Here is a 20623-nt window from a genome sequence, read left to right on the forward strand (position 1 = left end):
TGGTGGCCAAAATCTAAATTACACCTAGACTCCTATCTGAAAGTATGTCCTTTCTATTGCATTTCAAAGATGAAGAAAAATAGAACTAATGTTTTGTTTCTATTATCTTTTACCAGATCTAATGTGCTTAAAATTCTCCAACATTAATTTCACATTTCCACAAACTTCAAAGTGTTTCCTTTCAAATGGTATCAGGAACATGCATATCCTTGCTTCAAGTCCTGAGCTATAAGCAGTTAGATTTGGGTTTGTCATTTTAGGCGAAAATTGAAAAAAAGGCTATGATCCTTGAGGATATTATAGCCGTTTCACCATTTCAGTGAAAAATACAAAATTCCATCCATGAGAGCAGGCTGAAAAACAAGACACAGAAGACCTATTGTAAAATGAAAGCCAAATTCAGAGCTGGCTTTGTAATCCAATTAAACAGTAAACTATGCTAATATTGTTAAAACTCACTGCTCCTTTGCCTCTCCCACATAATTATAACAGACAATGTGACAAGGCATTACAAGAGATAAAAAACACTTTATTTACAAATTTGCCTGCCTGTTTTCTCATGACTAATACGGAATGGTATCGCTCTCATACAGTGTGGGTATTCCTTTGATATTTTTACACAATCCTGTCATCCTGTATAATAGATATGGACAATTTGTCCATCAAAGGAATATACTTTTTAAGCACTAAATAAACAGCTGCTGAACACTGACACTCTTTTAGGATTCAAATCGAGACAGAAAACAAAATCCATTTGTAGCACACAGTTACAGAAAAAGACTTAAAATGGATTGTTTAAACAAATCACACAATGCCAAAACAGTTGAGCTAATTCTATCAAAGGGTTTACTAGGCCATGCTTCTCACGGTTGAAAACCCAGCGACTGCTCCTGTAGACTCTAAAGCACTGATGCTACACACATGATACATTCTACAGAATCCGGCTAGGTTTAAATGACATCCTGTGAGTGAAAACCTTGTGGTAAATATTCACCATAGACTTACCACCACTCACCACAATTCGTTACATTTTATAGGCCTAATAAAGAAAACAGGGCCTAAAGATCGATTCAGAGTAGATGGTGAAGAGGCAATGTTTTGTCGACATCTCGGCAGGAAACCAAGAAAGCTCTCAACTCCTCCTCATTTTAACGCAGCACAGTGAGTGTATTTGTGTATGTACAGTACAGGAGGGTTCTAGAAGGCATAGCGTGTGCGGATGTCCTCCAGTTTCTTTGAGACCTCAGGGGGGGTACGGTCCAGCTCCTCAGCAACACTCTTCTGCTTGTGGGGGTCCATGGAGTTGAACTGCTCACACAGATCTCCATCTATCACATTCTGCACACACACAGACAGGAGAGAGGGTCAGACACAGTAGGTAAGACTGTCTGGATGGCCAAAGAACAAGGCTTCCGATTTCCGCAATCATGTTCAGAGACCGCATGCAATCTGTTAATAATTCACAGCATGTCTACAGTCCCCAAGTCCAGAACAGACTATGGGAGGCGCACAGTAGTACATAGAGCCATGACTACATGGAACTCTATTCCACATAAAGTAACTCATGCAAGCAGTAAAATTAGATTTTTTAAATACACCTTATGGAACAGCGGGGACTGTGAAGCAACACAAACAAAGACACGATAAGACAAACGCTATAGATATGTGGTAGTAGAGTAGGGGCCTGAGGGCACACTTAATATGTTGTGAAATCTGTTATGAATGTATTGTCATGTTTTTAAAATGTATAACTGCCTCAATTTTGCTGGACCCCAGGAAAAGTAGCTGCTGCCTTGGTAGGAACTAATGGGGATCTATAATAAACCCCAGGAAAAGTAGCTGCTGCCTTGGCAGGAACTAATGGGGATCTATAATAAACCCCAGGAAGAGTAGCTGCTGCCTTGGCAGGAACTAATGGGGATCTATAATAAACCCCAGGGAGAGTAGCTGCTGCCTTGGCAGGAACTAATGGGGATCTATAATAAACCCCAGGAAGAGTAGCTGCTGCCTTGGCAGGAACTAATGTGGATCTATAATAAATATAATACTGATCCAGCCAAATGTATGTCAGGAACCACATGCAGTTGGTTCCTGGCATAACTTTTCACCCAAAATATTTGGTATCAGATTCCATTTGTTAATAGTGGTGTCCTCTGGACACATTCCCTCTACATCGCTGGAAGTATAAATTGTGGCTTTCTTTGCCTCCCCATCCTAGGGGAATAGTAATGCAACCTAATCAGGTAGTACCCACCTTTACAGGGAAGTAGTAGGAGCGGAAGCTGAGGTGGTCCCTGCCACACAGAGGGGGGAACTCTGAGCGCATATGCATCTCTAAGTGCTGGAAGAAGTCATGATCCTGAAGACAAAGGCACACCATAGATTAATTTTTGACATCAATTAGGGCTGTCCCGACCCCAAAAGATATTTTGACCAATCGATTGGTTGACATTTTAAAAACATGTGTTTTTCCATATATACAGCGCATTCAGAAAGTTCAGACTCCTTGACCTTTTCCACATGATATGTTACAGCCTCATTCTAAAATTGATTAAACATTTTTTTTCATCAATCTACACATAATACACCATAATGACAAAGCATTAACATGTTTTTAGAAATGTTCGCACATATAATACAAATAAAAACTGAAATATCACATTTACATAAGTATTCAGACCCTTTACTCAGTACTTTGTTGAAGCACTTTTAGCAGCGATTACAGTCTCGTGTCTTCTTGGGTATGACACTACAAGCTTGGCACACCTGTATTTGGAGAGTTTCTCCCATTCTTCTCTGCAGATCCTCTCAAGCTCTGTCAGGTTGGATGGGGAGTGTCATTGCACAGCTATTTTCAGGTCTCTACAGAGATGTTAGATCGGGTTAAAGTCCGGGCTCTGGCTGGGCCACTCAACGACATTCAGAGCCTTGTCCCGAAGCCACGCCTGCATTGTCTTGGCTGTGTGCTTAGGGTAGTTGTCCTGTTGGAAGGTTAACCTTAGCCCCGGTCTGAAGTCCTGAGCACTCTGGAGCAGGTTTTCATCAAGGATCTCTCTGTACTTGGCTCTGTTCATCTTTCCATTGATCCTGACTAGTCTCCCAATCCCTGTCGCTAAAAAACATCCCCACAGCATGATGCAGCCAGGTGATGGTGGCAGGCCATTTTTTATCAAAATGATTTTTTTGGTCAGAAATGCCTTCTGGAACATGTGAACTTCCATGTGCCTTAATATTAAACTTGTATCCCATCCGTAAATACAAATAACATTGCTAAATTACGAGCCTATTTTAGCCACGGAAGAAGACAGGAACCTTCCCACTAGTCATGATTGGCTGAGATAATGGATGGGCTGGACATGCCGAGAGATGAGTTTGGATTGGTCTGCCATGTAGCAGGCTTCTGTTTATAACATGAGCTGCTCAGTATGTGTTGATAGCCATCGAGAAATGCAAACGTTTTGCTACTTTTCTCAACAACATTGATGCCCTGAATTTAGCAGGCACTATTGACAGATCAGTTGGATATAGTTATATGCTACTTTCTGCACACGCCACGGTCAGTGTGAACCGGAGTGACTTGACAACGCTGGCCAAATAAGATGTTGCTACAAACAAAACAGAGTTAAATGGTTCCAGTCTGCCGTGAAGCATTCCTCCATGTATACTGGTAAGAGTCTAGCTACATTTTCAGTTATTACACGTTTCTAATTTTGGCAGAAAGTTGTTTTCAATGCAAGTTAAAAGCATACTGTTAACTAGCGAACGCTAGCTCGCTCGCTATGTAACGTTAAACATATGATCTGTGTCGTAATATCATTCGAATCAGAAATCCATTTGCATTCTTTGTTTTTGCCTAATGTTAGCTATCTAACATTGAACCTGGTTGGTTAGCTTTAGCTACCTGCAGATTCATACTACAGCTATGACTGTTTGTATTGGTTGGTAGTAGTAAGATTTGGGATTATGCCAGTTCAGCTAGCTAGCTAGCTAGCTAGCTACATGTCTAAACAAAATATTTCTAAAATATTTTTATCTGGACACTTTCTATTTTTGATATTGCTACTATGCTATAAAAAAAAATGTTTAATTGAACCTTTATTTAACAAGGCAAGTCAGTTATAACACATTCTTATTTACAAGAAACCATTTCACTGTACTGTTTACACCTGTATCCTGTGCATGTGACATACCAACTTTTTATTTGATATAGTGTGGGTTTACAAGAGACTGTAATGTGAAGAACAATATGACATGCAAAGTCAGATTAGCATATAGGCCAATGACTAGATAGTGTGTTTTTCTTTATTGTAGGCTACTACTTTCACCAATTTTAGTCTTGAAATCTTCAGTTGTGAACTGAACTAATATTTCGGTTTAGCAAATGGCCTCACATGAATCCTTAAAGAAATGGGTGGTGCTACGGTTTAAGAGTGTGTGAAAAAGGCTGAATGGGTGTAGACAAAGAGCTCTCCAGTAGGTGTACCAAAACATTAAAACAACCATTTTCTTAAAAGTGGGGTTACAAGTTAATCAACTTTCAACGCAGAATTACTTAACCAGTGTTCAACTGCAGTGTATAATATACAATTTTCTAGCTCTGAGTCTCTACTTTTATCCAATGTAAAAAAACACCATTTCAAATTTTGCTACATAAGACCGAATCGAGGCAGTCGGTCACATAGACAGTTGTATGCCTTTCCAATCATGTCCAATCAATTGAATTTAAAACAGGTGGACTCCAATCAAGTTGTAGAAACATCTCAAGGATGATCAATGGAATCAGGGTGCACCTGAGTTCAATTTCGAGTCTCATAACAAAGGGTCTGAATACATTTTTTTTTATACATTTGTAAACATTTCTAAAAACCTGTTTTTGCTTCGTCATTATGGGGTATTGTGTGTAGATTGATGAGGAAAACAATTAATGTAATCTATTTTAGAATAAGGGTGTAGCGTAAAAAAAGGTAGAAAAAGTCAAGGGGTCTGAATACTTTCCGAATGCACTGTAGACACACCTTGTGTTTTAATCAAATGAACTAGATATGCATTGAGCTTGTCTGATGCTTTAATTGCACTGTTTAATGAAAGACACAAATTACTAGAGATATATCTTCAAGATAACTAGAAGAGAAAAAAAAGTAATCTGACCATCCTCGTCCAGCTCCTACTGGCTTCACCCTCCTGAATTTGCAGATAATATGCACGCGGAGTCCGCAACCTTTCTCATGTGGATTTCCAATTTGAACAGCAATCTTAAAGTTGATCCACAGATTTTCAATGGTATTCAAGTCTGGGCTTTGGCTGGGGCCACACAACGACTTTCACATTCTTGTTCTGAAGCCATTCCAGCACTGCTTTGGCTGTATGCTTGGGGGTCATTCTCCTGTTGGAATGTAAATCTTCTCGCCAGTCTACAGTAGTTTGCACTATGAAGCAGGTTCACATCAATCATGTGTCTGTATTTGGCTCCATTCATTGTTCCTTACCAGTCTCCCAGTCCCTGACGCTGAAAAGCATCCCCATAGCATGATGCTGCCACCACCATGCCCCACAGCAGGGATGGTGTTAGACAAGTGATGATCTGCCAGACAAAGCACTTTGCATTCAGTCCAAAGAGGTACATTTTTGTCGCAGACCACAGAATCTTTTGCCACTCAAGGACATTGAGACTTGTCCCGAAGCCACTCCTGCAACGTCTTGGCTGTGCGCTTAGGGTTATTGTCCTGTTGGATGGTGAACCTTCGCCCCAGTCCGTGGTCCTGAGCACTCTGGAGAAGGTTTTCATCAAGGATCTCTCTGTACTTTGCGCCATTCATCTTTCCCTCGATCCTGACTAGTCTCCCAGTCCCTGCGGCTGAAAAACATCCCCACAGCATGATGCTGCCACCACCATGCTTCACCGTGGGGATGGTGCCAGGTTTCCTCCAGACGTTACGCTTGGCATTCAGGCCAGAGTTCAATCTTGGTTTCATCAGACCAGAGAATCTTGTTTCACATAGTCTGAGAGACTTTAGATGCCTTTTGGCAAACTCCAAGTGGGCTGTCATGTGCCTTTTACTGAGGAGTGGCTTCCGTCTGACCACTTTACCATAAAGGCCTATTTGTTGGAGTGCTGCAGAGATGATGGTTGTCCTTCTGGAAGGTTCTCCCATCTCAACAGAGGAACTCTGTCAGAGTGACCATCAGGTTCTTGGTCACCTCCCTGACCAAGGCCCTCCCCCGATTGCTCAGTTTGGCTGGGCGACCAGCTATAGGAAGAGTCTTGGTGGTTCCAAACTTCTTCCATTTAAGAATGATGGAGGCCACTGTGTTCTTGGGGACCTTCAATGCTGCAGACATTTTTTGGTACCCTTTCCCAGATCTGTGCCTGGACACAAACCTGTCGTCTCTGAGCTCTACGACAATTCCTTCAACCTCATGGCTTGGTTTTTGCTTTGACATGCACAGTCAACTGTGAGACCTTGTATAGACAGGTGTGTGCCTTTCCAAACAATGTCCAATCAATTGAATTTACCACAGGTGGACCAGTCAAGTTTTAGAAACATCTCAAGGATGATCAATCAAAACAAGATACACCTGAGCCCAATTCCAAGTATCATAGCAAAGGGTCTGAATACGTATGCAAGCAAAGCATTTGTTTTTTATTTATAATACATTAACAAAATTTTCTATAAACTTGTTTTCTCTTTGTCATTATGGGGTAGTGTGTGTAGATTGATAAAGGGGAAAATTAATTTAATCAATTTTAGAATAAGGCTAAAATGTAACAAAATGTGGGAAAGGTCAAGGGGTCTGAATACTTTCCAAATGCACTGTATGACTCATCACAATTCTATCTAGAAGATGTACGGACAGATCCTTTAACCTAATAGTTTCGGTATTTCATTATCAATACATTTGCAAAACTTTCTCAAAACATATTTTCACTAGTATGGGGTGTTGTGTGTAGATTGGTGAGATTTAAAAAATATATTTTATCAATTTTGAATTCAGGCTGTAACAACAAAATGTGGAGTAAATCAAGCGGTATGAATACTTCCTGAAGACACTGTGTGTGAGTGAGGTACCTCGTGGGAAGTGAAGGGCACCAGGATGCCGATGCCTCCAGACAGAGTTGTGTAGACCAGAGATTCCGAGCCTCCGGGGATCAGTGTGGTCTTCTGCAGTGACAGCACCGTCTCCCCAATGTGGTAGTTCATGATCACTTCAGCCTGACACAGGGGAACAGACATGGTACAGGGTCAGGCAGACAGGGCATTACAGAGCAATTCTCACCCATGACACACACCCAGAAAACATTGCTTATATGCACCTTTTTTACCAATTGCCCACAATAAATCCAAGCGGAGGGAATTTCCCACTGACTACCTAAACATCTTCTAGCTCTTAAAAGCTTCCAATAAACAGCTAAAAGGAAAACAGCATATTTAACTTCTTTGGGATAGGTGGCAGTATTTTCACGGCCGGATAAAAAACGTACCCGATTTAATCTGGTTACTACTCCTGCCCAGAAACTGGAATATGCATATAATTAGTAGATTTGGATAGAAAACACTAAAGTTTCTAAAACTGTTTGAATGGTGTCTGTGTATAACAGAACTCATATGGCAGGCCAAAATCTGAGAAGATTCCATACAGGAAGTGCCCTGTCTGACAATTTGTTGTCCTTCTGTTGCATCTCTATCGAAAATACAGCATCTGTGCTGTAACGTGACATTTTCTAAGGCTTCCATTGGCTCTCTAAAGCCGCCAGAAAGTGGAATGGGGTGTCTGCTGTCTCTGGGCAAAGAACAACAGCTCTGTTTGTGAGTGGTCAGCCTGGGGACAGTGAGACATGAGATGCGCGTTCACGAGACTACGTCATGTTTTTCTTTCAGCCTTTGAATGAATACAACGTTGCCCGGTTGGAATATTTTCGCTATTTTATGAGAAAAATAACATACAAATTGATTTTAAACAGCGTTTGACATGCTTCTAAGTACGGTAATGGAATATTTTGAAATTTTTGGTCACAAAATGCGCTCGCGCGTCACCGTTCGGATAGTGACCTGAACACACGAACAAAACGGAGCTATTTGAATATAACTATGGATTATTTGGAACCAAAAAGTCCTGGGAGTGCATTCTGACGAACAGCAGCAAAGGTAATCCAATTTTTCTAATAGTAATTCTGAGTTTAGTGAGCCCCAAACTTGGTGGGTGTCAAAATAGCTAGCCGCGATGGCCAAGCTATGTACTAAGAATATTGCAAAATGTGCTTTCGCCGAAAAGCTATTTTAAAATCTGACACCGCGATTGCATAAAGGAGTTCTGTATCTAATTGAATTGTGGTAATTTAGTTGGTTTTGTATTTTGCGCCGTGCGATGCCATTGGCTGTTGGCTAGGGGTTCCGCAGGCGGAACGGGGTTCCACCCGCGGAACGTCTGTCCTCAACAGGTTAACAGCAAATTGGCCTGGAAAGCTGCCAAGATTTGGAGAGCAGGTCTGGCCTCGGATGAGGCAAACTACAACATCACCAGGACAAACAGTGATCCACAGAGCGAGAGACAGACAACAAGTCTCTATAGAGCTGTGATGCTGTGACAGAAGAGCAGAAAGCTTGTACCTTCTGAGAAGCTCCGTTCAGCAGACCTCTATCCCACAATGCTTTGTTCCCAGTTGGGTCCTCATCCACATCGTCACTGGTGTTAGGGGGAAGGCGCACCTGAGGGGGTACAAAATGTAAGTGTAAAAGCCTTCAAGATGTTTGTGGCATCATTGAAATATCATAAATTGGATAAAACTATTAGTATGACGCATCTGGCAAACACTTCCTTTTAGAGAAAAGGTTGTATCCAATATAATACCCAACACCATTGTCAGAAAGGAACAATAAAGAGCGACCACATACAATGCTGATGTTGCCAAACTTGTCGGCTGAAGCCATGGTGTCGTAGTCCAGCAGGCAGGCGGTGGTGACCCAGCGAGGGTGGGTGTCGTCAGCGAAGATGATCAGCTGATTCTCGTTGCGCTTGTAGCGCACCCAGAACAGACTCTCCTGTACATCAGTCACTATGACCCGCTGACCGATGGTGTGGATACCAGTCACCAGGTTGGGCACATGCTGCAAACGAGACAGATGACATCAACTGAACACCTCTGTCCTCAATGGTCTGCCATATGGATTTTATTTGGAAGGTCTGGAACCTAAACAAGAGGTGGACAGTGGTAAATTGTCCTTTGGTACAATGGATGGATGATGCTGTGGCCTTTTATCTTTGATTTTGGAAGGAGATTCTTACAAATCAATCTTCTCCTGAACTTGATTACTGCACTTAGATCGCTAACAATTCTATAGTGGCTAACTTCATTCCTTTGAGACCTTAACCTGAAGTATTTGAAATTAGTCTTAAACTAGGCTGAGTGGTAAACTGTATTTTACTATATACACCGGTATCTATCCACACAATGCTGTGGATAGATGATTTGTTCCATTAAATAATCCACTAATGACGCAAAAAAAATACAGCAATCATCAATTTTATCAGCAGTAAGAAACTGCTCTTCAGCTGAGAACAACTAGCAAACTTGCAAGAACAAGTCAACAACTTCGGGAGTAGAGACCCCTGGAAAACGTCATACTGCCGTCACGTTGCGAAAGTAAAAACTGAAATTGAATAGAGGTCAAATAGAATGATTATTCTGATAAAGAAATAAATAAGAGGCATACTAAGACAAAATAAATGTGACAGTGTATACATGATAAACCACTGCAGGAAATTAACTGATTACAATTCTTGAAGTTAATGCTGGAATTAAATAACTATGCAAATGGTAACCACTGGTCAAGTACCAGAGTTTGTGGCTACAAAGGAGGATTTATATTCAATGTTCTACAAATAAGACTACGTCAACCTAAAATAATAGGATAAAAACTGACAGTGAAGTTTGGTTGAAAAGTATAAAGCAATCAGAATGAAGAATTTAAACAACTTACAATTAATTTGCACTACTCAAAGCATATTTAGAACTATTAATATTGAGAAACATCAAATACCATCATAAATGGACATAAATAAATTCACTAAATGTCAATGTCATAAATCTTTTAAAAAACATTAATATGGCAGTTGTTACCGAAGTCTAAAAATACTAATACCGTAAGTTATAAACCGTACACGACATGATTGCAAATGTAAAGCAAGTGCCGTGCTAAGCACTTTCAACTCTTTGCGACAGCCCTTTTTGTGAAAACCGCAAAAATCGGTGTTCGTATTTGCTCTTGGTGGAAGGTATTGGTCAACCTACCAGAGTAAGATCGATGTGATATTGTATTGCTAAAAAGTATTGGGAAGTCCTGAGGTTGTTTCACGGTCATTGGACATCCTTGGACTGAAATAAGGTAAAAAGTTTATTTCGGCTACATCAATGAATGTTTAAATCAGAGAAAAGGGAAAGAAACACATCAGGTTACAAAGTAGAGCTTCATAGCTACGTTTTAATGTATGGGTTGACAGGGATTGGTCCACATTTACATTCCGCCATCCCCATTTCCACGACGAGTGCTAGCTTGCTAGCTGTGGGGGAGTGATTGACGCCGTTTGCTGAAGCAGCTGTGGCGAGAGGCGGCGTGCTTGCCATTGGCTGTATTGTGCCAGCTGAAAATGTTGTGATTGATGGTTGAAAACTACGAGAATTCTGTGGCTACAGCCCTACAATCGACAAAAAAAAACATAGCTAAATACCAGTGAATTGAGAGCACTTTGACAGAGTCCTCTGTATAGAATGTTTACAAATAGTGACAGTTATATCCATTTGAATCCCACTTTGTAACAACAGAAAAAGTAAAGTGGTGCGATTACCAAAGACAGTCGCAGGAGCATCAATCTGACCCCTTGACACTTCCTGGTCTGAGAGCTTGTTAGCCTTCCTAACCAGCCACTTACCACACCGCCGTCTGGTCTTGTGTTTACACAGTAGAGTCGATTGTTTTTTATACATCCTTGTGTATTTGTATTTTTTTGTGTGTGTGAAACGTCAGGCTCCTGTCTCACCTTGTTCTCACACTTCCGGAGCAGCTTCTTCTTGCCCAGGTCATAGATGCGCAGCAGTTTGCCAACGCCCACCAGCACACGGCCCTGGAACGGAGCGATTGCCAGAGGAACGTCCTCCACTGGAGTCTGTCAAAACAACATTCCTTTACCATGTCAACAACTGATCGTAAAGGTCAGTAACATACTACCTTGAAAGGACATTCTGCAGAGCATGTCAAAGCATACACATTTCTTTGAGTTTGGGTGGATGAGAAGTTGAACTTCATCACCCATATAGAGAACCTTGTCTGGGAACTCAAGCTGCGTATTGGGTTTTATTACCGGCACAAAGCTGTTTTTTCCTTCCCGCCAGAAAATAGGTGATTCGTTGTACTTTTCTCTCTGTGTTGCTCTACACTGAAGGCTCTTAACTCTGTATCATGCAGCCTTTCGTTTTGTCAACAATCAGAGATGTCCAAATCACCATTGTGATCGACAGTGCTGTCGGGTGGACATCACTAGCAAAACGCAGGCCCAAACATTCTTATACGTAAGGCCATTTTAAGTATCCTTTCTTGAGCACAACATTTTGCCTCTTGCCAGGCCATCATCGTAAATAAGATGTTGTTCTTAATTGACTCTAGAATACTGATAAGACCCACTGAGACTGGAAAAAGGGCAGCCTGCTCCAACAAAGTCACCATTGTCCCTCAGGGAGTTGGGTAAAGGGGGAGGGTAAGAATGATGGTACTCTGACTTTCAAAGGGCAATTATGACCATTCAGAAAATAATGTCTGTGGTAAACACAGGCTTAAGAGATCTAATACATATTTTGTTCCATGAGAATCTTTGTCAGCCAATTTGTGAATTTTGAAGCATTTATTTTTTTATTTCACCTTTATTTAAATAGGCCATGGTGATGAAGTAAATACAATATAGCAATTAAAACATTGGAATGGTAGATTTGACAGTAGATCAGTGTGCAAAGTAGAAATACTGGGGTGCAAAGTAGAGGTCGACCGATTAATCGGAATGGCCGATTAATTAGGGCCGATTTCAAGTTTTCATAATCGGACATTTTTGGACGCCGATTTGGACACTTTTTTTTTTTTTCCCCCTCGATTGTTTTTTTTTTAGACCATTATTTAACTAGGCAAGTCAGTTAAGAACACATTCTTATTTTCAACGACGGCCTAGGAACGGTGGGTTAAACTGCCTTGTTCAGGGGCAGAACGACAGATTTTTACCTTGTCAGCTCGGGGATTCAATCTTGCAACCTTATGGTTAACTAGTCCAACGCTCTAACCACCTGCTTTACATTGCACTCCACGAGGAGCCTGCCTGTTACGCGAATGCAGTAAGAAGCCAAGGTAAGTTGCTAGCTAGCATTAAACTTATCTTATAAAAAACAATCAATCATAATCACTAGTTAACTACACATGGTTGATGATATTACTAGTTTATCAAGCCTGTCCTGCATATAATCGCTTAGGTACACGTTGCTCCAACCATAAACATCAATGCCTTTCTTAAAATCAATACACAAGTATATATTTTTAAACCTGCATATTTAGTTAATATTGCCTGCTAACATTAATTTATTTTAACTAGGGAAAATGTGTCACTTCTCTTGCAAATAGAGTCAGGGTATATGCAGCAGTTTGGGCCGCCTGGCTCATGGGGAACTGTGTGAAGACTATTTCTTCCTAACAAAGACAGCCAACTTCGCCAAACGGGGGTTGATTTAACAAAAGCGCATTTGCGAAAAAAGCACAATCGTTGCACGACTGTACCCAACCATAAACATCAATGCCTTTCTTAAAATCAATACACAGAAGTATATATTTTCAAACCTGCATATTTAGCTAAAAGAAATCCAGGTTAGCAGGCAATATTAACCAGGTTGAAATTGTGTCATTTTGCGTTCATTGCACGCAGAGTCAGGGTATATGCAACAGTTTGGGCCGCCTGGCTTGTTGAACTAATTTGCCAGAATTTTAAGTAATTATGACATAACATTGAAGGTTGTGCAATGTAACAGGAATATTTAGACTTAGGGATGCCACCCGTTAGATAAAATACGGAACGGTTCCATATTTCACTGACAGAAAAAACGTTTGGTTTTCGAGATGACAGTTTCCGGATTCGACCATATTAATGACCTAAGGCTCGTATTTCTGTGTGTTATGTTATAATCAAGTCTATGATTTGATAGAGCAGTCTGACTGAGCGATGGTAGGCAGCAGCAGGCTCGTAAGCGTTCATCCAAACAGCACTTTCGTGCGATTGCCAGCAGCCCTTCGCAATGCATTGCGCGGTTTATGGCTTCAAGCCTGTCAACTCCCAAGATTAGGCTGGTGTAACCGATGTGAAATGGCTAGCTAGTTAGCCGGGTGCGCGCTAATAGCGTTTCAAACGTCACTCGACTTGGAGTAGTTTTCCCCCCTTGCTCTACATGGGTAACGCTGCTTCGAGGGTGGCTGTTGTCGATGTGTTCCTGGTTCGAGCTCAGGTAGAAGCGAGGAGAGGGACGGAAGCTATACTGTTACACTAGCAATACTAATGTGCCTATAAGAACATCCAATAGTCAAAGGTATATGAAATACAAATCGTATAGAGAGAAATAGTCCTATAATTCCTATAATAACTACAACCTAAAACTTTGCCTGTTTGTTGTTACAAAAAAAAAAAAAAACATACAACTGTGACCCAAACTGGCCAATGTTTTAACAGAAATAATATGGCCGTTTATAATGTCCACTTATGTACATAAGATGCTGTATATAGCATTAAACATAAAAACAAAATAGATCAATAATATTTGTCCAGCCTTTGCTACTATGCTTGCAAATGTGCATAATATGCTGTAAAAAAAAGTATTTAACTCCAAATAACAAAACCGTAGATAGGTTGTTGTAACACTAATATTTTTTTTGCACTGCATGAATCACCGGTGCGGTTGAAGTCAGCATTTCTGTATGGTGCACTTAAAATGTCTTATAGTTGAGTAGCCAGGCTAGGCTACTGCTGTAACAGGCATGCTTGGTTCTCCTCCGCATGCTGTTTTGTTGCAGTTTTTTTTTTTTTGTAATTCGTTGTCAAGCTTTAAAAATAAAAGCCAGGCTGCAAACTTTTAATAGCCTAGCGAGGACTGTGGTATGGGTCTGTACAATTTCCCTCCGCTGGGTGCGGTAAACAGGACACACAATAGCAGCGCATCCGGCTGTAGTTTCAGAAAATAGATGACTCAGCTGTCAATTTATACCTGCTTGTAAATCCTACATTTATTGTAGGCTACAGTTGAGCAGATAATTATTTTGGATTTCCACACATGGGTAACATAATTTAGCAGAGCCCGAAAAATGTCAACCCTTTAAAAACTGATTTCACGTAATTCTACATCATTTCCATGACAGAAGACATTAGCTTTATCTTGAATTCAAACAATAGCCCAGGCCAATAAAGCGACACACAGATTGTACAATATTACAAAGAAATATACAGTATACATGATATACAGTGGGCTCCAAAATGACTGGCACCCCTGACTGGCAATGCACAAACAATACCTAAAAAAAATAAACAATATAATTATAGAGAAACTCAAAATACCAACATGTGAAAAATACATTAATGTTTCAATGGAACCCGCCAAAATAATTTATTGATTTAATGAAAAATCAATGTCCTCCAAATCAAGGTTTCACAATTAATGGCACGCTTAAATATTATTGTAAATAACATCTACCAAAATTAAACCAGGAATTATATTCCACTTATTTAAGTTTATCTAAGTGTTAAGGAACTATATTGAGCCATTACATCACTTCCTTTTTCACTAGGGTATAAAAATGAGGTAACACGCATGCAATATTCCTTTGTCATCCAACACCATGAAGAAAAGAAAAGAACTGGCAGTTCAAAAGGGACAGATGGTCGTAGACCTTCATAAGTCTGGTAATGGCTACAAGAAGATCCACAAACGATTGAATATACCACTGAGCACTGTCAGGGCAATTATTAGAAAATTCAAAAGATATGGAACAGTTGAAAACCTCACGGGTAGAGGACGCAAATGCATTTTGCCCCCCAGGATAGGGAGGAGGTTCGTGAAAGAAAATTCCCAAAATTCCCAAGAATCACTGTGAAAGAATTGCAGGCCTCGGTGGCGTCTTGGGGTCGCCAGGTTTAAAAAAGCACCATCAGATGCCACCTCCACAACCACAGGCTCTTCGGAAGGGCTGCCAGAAGAAAGCCCTTAATGACCCCAAGACACAGACGCAAGCGCTTGGAGTTTGCCAAATGTCATTTAAATTATGATTGGAAGAAGGTGCTCTGGTCAGATGAGACCAAAATGTAACGTTTTGGTCAGATACAGCATCGGCATGTTTGGCGTCGAAACAGAGATGCATACAAGGAGAGGCACCTCATACCCACGGTGAAATATGGTGGTGGGTCAGTGATGTTTTGGGGCTGTTTTAATTCCAGAGGGCCAGGGGCACTGGTTAAGATTGATGGCATAATGAATTCCACCAAGTATCAGGCAATTTTGGCTGACAATCTGGTTGCCTCTGCCAGATGGCTGGGACTTGGCCGTATGTGGACTTTCCAACAAGACAATGACCCAAAACAGACCTCAAGAACCACACAGAAATGATTCTGTGACAACAAAATCAATGTTCTGCTATGGCCATCTCGGTCGCCGGACCTCCATCCAATCGAAAACCTGTGGGCTGAGTTGAAGAGGGCAGTTGATAAGCGCAAACCCAAGAATGTGAAGGATCTTGAAAGGATCTGCATAGAGGAATGGTCCAAAATCCCTACAAATGTGTTCCTTAACCTTGTCAAACATTACAGGAAAAGACCATGCTGTTATCCCTGCCAGAGGTGGTGGCACTAAGTGCTAAATGAGGAGTGCCAATAATTATGAAACCTTGATTTTGGTGAAATGTATTTTGTATTAAATAATTATATGATTTTGGTGGGTTCCATTGAAACATTAATAAAGTACAGTATTTCTCACATGTTGGTATTTTGAGTTTCTCTATAATTATATTGTTTATATTTTTTAAAGTATTGTTTGTGCATTGCCAGTCAGGGGTGCCAGTAAATTTGGAGCACACTGTATATCATAGGCTACAGTAGGCTACTAAATACAATTTCAAGTGATGAAGCTATAGGCTACTCACGGTGATGGCCGAAGCGCTCGTCGTGGCAACAGCCTATCTGAAGATGAGGTACTTTGAAAAACGGTGCTGCGGTTAGCTAAAAATTGTTTTCATTGGTTCAGACGGATAAGTCTTCTCTTTTCAGTAGTAGGCATTTGCTTTTAACAACCGTACATTTTTCCCACGATTGTATTTTTAAATCTGCACAAGGATAAACCGACAGCCGCAACCAACATTAGAAATATAATCCATAGATGGCAGTAGGGTTGCACATTTTGGGGAATACTCAGGAGGTGGAAACTTTCCGTTGGAATTAATGGGAATTAACAGAAATATATGCAAATTAATATTAATACCATTTAAATGTTATTTTTTTTGCATTGGATAAATTTACCATATCATATGGGGACAGAAACAAACATTTTACCTTATCATAAGTAGACAATTGCAAATGATTAAATCCTTCCAATATAAATAAAAAAAACTATTTAGTTACGATTTGAACTTGAATTAAATTAGTTGACTCATCACATGGAATGATTTCACTGAACAACAAAAGGGAATATTGAATGATCCTCAATGATCCATCGCATCTCCCAAAAACATTTTCAACATGCATCTGTAAAATGATAGTCTAGAAACTAAAGCTTTGTATGTCTTCCTCTCAGGCTTCCATGTCTTGTCCCTGGACCTCCTCAATGTCCACCTCTTGAACATCTGACTGAGGCCTCATCTTCACTGTCACTTTCCAACCTTGTTGAGAATGGCTTGTTGTTGAGCCTCAAATTTGCACAGATGGCCACCAATTTGTCAACCCTTGTATTGGTCAGCCTGTTGCGTGCTTTGCTGTATGTGTTCCCAAACAAGGACCAGTTGCGCTCTGAGGAGGCTGATGTTGGTGGGATTAGGAGGATGATGGAGGCAACAGGGGAAAGAGCCTCAGATCCAGAAAGTGGCTGATGAGATGTTGGCACGACTGCAATATTGCATCTCCATCCCAAAGCCCTTGCTTGGAAGTGTACTTTGCCAGACTGCCAAGAACCTTGCCCTCATCCAGGCCAAGGTGGCGAGACATGGTAATGATGACACCATAGGCCTTGTTGATCTCTGCACCAGACAGGATGCTCTTGCAAGCATACTTGGGGTCCAAAATGTACGCGAAGGCGTGTACGGGCTTCAGGCAGAAGTCTTCACGCTTTTTGATGCATTTCAGAACTGCAGTTTCCTCTGCTTGGAGCAACAGTGAAGTGGGCAGGGCAGTACGGATTTCTTCTCTTACATCTGCAAGCAGAGTCTGAACATCAGACAGGATGGCATGTCTCCCTCAATCCGTGCAATGGCTACTGCTATAGGTTTCAGGAGTTTCAGGCTGCTTACCACTCTCTCCCAAAATACATCATCCAGGAGGATCCTCTTGATGGGGCTGTCCATATCGGCAGACTGTGATATGGCCATTTCTTGGAGAGACTCCTTCCCCTCCAGGAGACTGTCAAACATGATGACAACACCACCCCAATGGGTGTTGCTGGGCAGCTTCAATGTGGTGCTCTTATTCTTCTCACTTTGCTTGGTGAGGTAGATTTCTGCTATAACGTCACATATCTAACCATTTCCTTGGCTCTCTTGTAGAGTGTATCCATTGTTTTCAGTGCCATGATGTCCTTGAGGAGCAGATTCAATGCATGAGCAGCACAGCCAATGGGTGTGATGTGAGGGTAGGACTCCTCCACTTTAGACCAAGCAGCCTTCATGTTCACAGCATTGTCTGTGACCATGGCAAATACCTTCTGTGGTCCAAGGTCATTGATGACTGCCTTTAGCTCATCTGCAATGTAGATACCGGTGTGTCTGTTGTCCCTTGTGTCTGTGCTCTTGTAGAATACTGGTTGAGGGGTGGAGATGTAGTTAATTCTTCCTTGCCCACGAACATTCGAATCTCTATGATTTGCTTGAACTCTGCATCCAGCAAATGAGTAGATAATACATGTCTGGTTGGAGGGGTGTATGCTGGGCGAAGAACATTCAGAAATCTCTTCCAATAGACATTGCCTGTGAGCATCAGAGGTGAACCAGATGCATATACAGCTTGAGCAAGACATTCATCATTTCCCTGACCACATTCCTCCATTGAGTCAAAAGAATTCCAGGAGGACCATGAGCTGTTGCTATCGATAAGGTGTCTGATTTATCATTTTCACCTCAAATATAAGTAGAGGGACTTTTGTCAGAGGTTGCTTGTTGTGAGCGCTGATGGAACTGTATGCACTTGGCCATTTGATTCGGCATCTTTGTTGCATTCTTCACATATGATTTGGCACAGTATTTGCAAATGTACACAGCTTTTCCTTCTACATTAGCTGCAGTGAAATGTCTCCACACATCAGATAGTGCCCGTGGCATTTTCCTGTAAAGATTAGGAAAAAAATTGTAAAACCCCAAAAACAATTCCATGTACAGACAAATAGTTAAGCAGTTAGATTAATCAACTCCTTTCTAAGAAACATTTTTTAAATGAAACATGGAAACAGGTTATTTAACAGTCCTCAGTTGGCAGGCTCAAGCAAGCTAAAACCCATATGGTTGCAAAAACTAACTAGCAGAAATTGTTAAGTTGGAAATGATTTAAACACTTTGCTGTAGGCTACTATTTACTAGTTAACCTGTTGGGGCTATGGGGCAGTATTTGCACGGCCGGATAAAAAAAAACGTACCCGATTTAAACTGGTTACTACTCTTGCCCAGAAACGAGAATATGCATATAATTAGTAGATTTGGATAGAAAACACTAAAGTTTCTAAAACTGTTTGAATGGTGTCTGTGAGTATAACAGAACTCATATGGCAGGCCAAAAACCTGAGAAGATTCCATACAGGAAGTGCCCTGTCTGACAATTTGTCCTCCTTCTGTGGCATCTCTATCAAAAATACAGCATCTCTGCTGTAACGTGACATTTTCTAAGGCTTCCATTGGCTCTCAGAAGGCGCCAGAAAGTGGAATGACGTCTCTCCAGTCTCTGGGCGAAAAACAGCAAGAGATTTTGTGAGTGGTCAGGCTGAGAACAGTGACACTGGAGATGCGCGTTCATGTGAATTCTCCATGTTTTTCTTTCTCTCTTTGAAAGAATACAACGTCGCCCGGTTGGAATGTTATCGCTATTTTACGAGAAAAATAACATAAAAATTGATTTTAAACAGCGTTTGACATGCTTCGAAGTACGGTAATGAAATATTTTTGCGCTCGCGCGTCACCCTTCGGATACTGACCTGAATGCACGAACAAAACGGAGCTATTTCAATATAACAATGTATTATTTCGAACCAAAACATCATTTGTTGTTGAAGTAGAAGTCCTGGGAGTGCATTCTGATGAAGAACAGCAAAGGTAATCACATTTTTCTTATAGTAAATCTGAGTTTGGTGAGGGCCAAACTTGGTGGGTGTCAAATTAGCTAGCCTGTGATGGCCGAGCTATGTACTCAGAATATTGCAAAATGTGCTTTCGCCAAAAAGCTATTTTAAAATCTGACACCGCGATTGCATAAAGGAGTTCTGTATCTATAATTCTTAAAATAATTATGTATTTTGTGAACGTTAATCGTGAGTAATTTAGTAAATTCACCGGAAGTTTGCGGTGGGTATGCTAGTTCTGAACATCACATGCTAATGTAAAATGCTGTTTTTTTATATAAATATGAACTTGATTGAACAAAACATGCATGTATTGTATAACATAATGTCCTAGGAGTGTCATCTGATGAAGATCAAAGGTTAGTGCTGCATTTAGCTGTGGTTTTGGTTTTTGTGACATATATGCTTGCTTTGAAAATGGCTGTGTGATTATTTTTGGCAGGGTACTCTCCTGACATAACCTAATGTTTTGCTTTCGCTGTAAAGCCTTTTTGAAATTGGACAATGTGGTTAGATTAACGAGAGTCTTGTCTTTAAAATGGTGTAAAATAGTCATATGTTTGAGAAATTGAAGTTATAGCATTTGAGGTATTTGTATTTCGCGCCACGCAATTCCACTGGCTGTTGACTAGGTGGGACACAAACGTCCCACCTTGCCCAGGGAGGTTAACAAAAAATCATATATGTCATAAAATATATTCAAAACTTACCAGAAACCATGTAGTCCTTGGCTCAGACAGTGTAGTAGTGTGGGCTCAGTAGCATCTCATTAGTGTGCAAGATCTTGAGAATCAGCTGTACATGTGATGGAAGAATGCACTGTGCTTGCAGAGGGTTGCAATTCCATTGAATTGGGGGTAGTTTAACCAAAATATGCCACAAGACCTAGAATTGCCTTATGTGTATCCCACAAAAAAAGGTTCACTGCTATAAGCTAACTTTATGATGAATTTAAGCAAAGTTCCCCAAATTCCAGGGCTTAACATCCCATTGAACATTTCAGACCCTTTACAACCCTAGATGTCAGTTCCCATT

General features: G+C 40.8%; 1 protein-coding gene across 1 annotated transcript in view; it reads right to left on the reverse strand.

Annotated features, from left to right (window-relative positions):
- Positions 1 to 508: 508 nt before the first annotated feature.
- The window catches only part of sf3b3 (splicing factor 3b, subunit 3), a 53022-nt gene continuing 32907 nt past the window's right edge, over positions 509 to 20623 (reverse strand). Inside the window, exons 22-27 of the mRNA XM_045688179.2 lie at positions 11035 to 11160; positions 8892 to 9104; positions 8607 to 8705; positions 7068 to 7211; positions 2255 to 2359; positions 509 to 1338 (exon numbers count right to left, since the gene is read on the reverse strand). Of these exons, the coding sequence (XP_045544135.1) occupies positions 1198 to 1338; positions 2255 to 2359; positions 7068 to 7211; positions 8607 to 8705; positions 8892 to 9104; positions 11035 to 11160 (828 nt within the window). The 3' untranslated portion in view covers positions 509 to 1197. The remainder of the gene's footprint in view (positions 1339 to 2254; positions 2360 to 7067; positions 7212 to 8606; positions 8706 to 8891; positions 9105 to 11034; positions 11161 to 20623) is intronic.

The sequence above is a fragment of the Salmo salar genome, chromosome 10, assembly GCF_965601325.2.
Source record: "Salmo salar chromosome 10, fSalSal1, whole genome shotgun sequence".
Taxonomy (NCBI): Eukaryota; Metazoa; Chordata; class Actinopteri; order Salmoniformes; family Salmonidae; genus Salmo; species Salmo salar.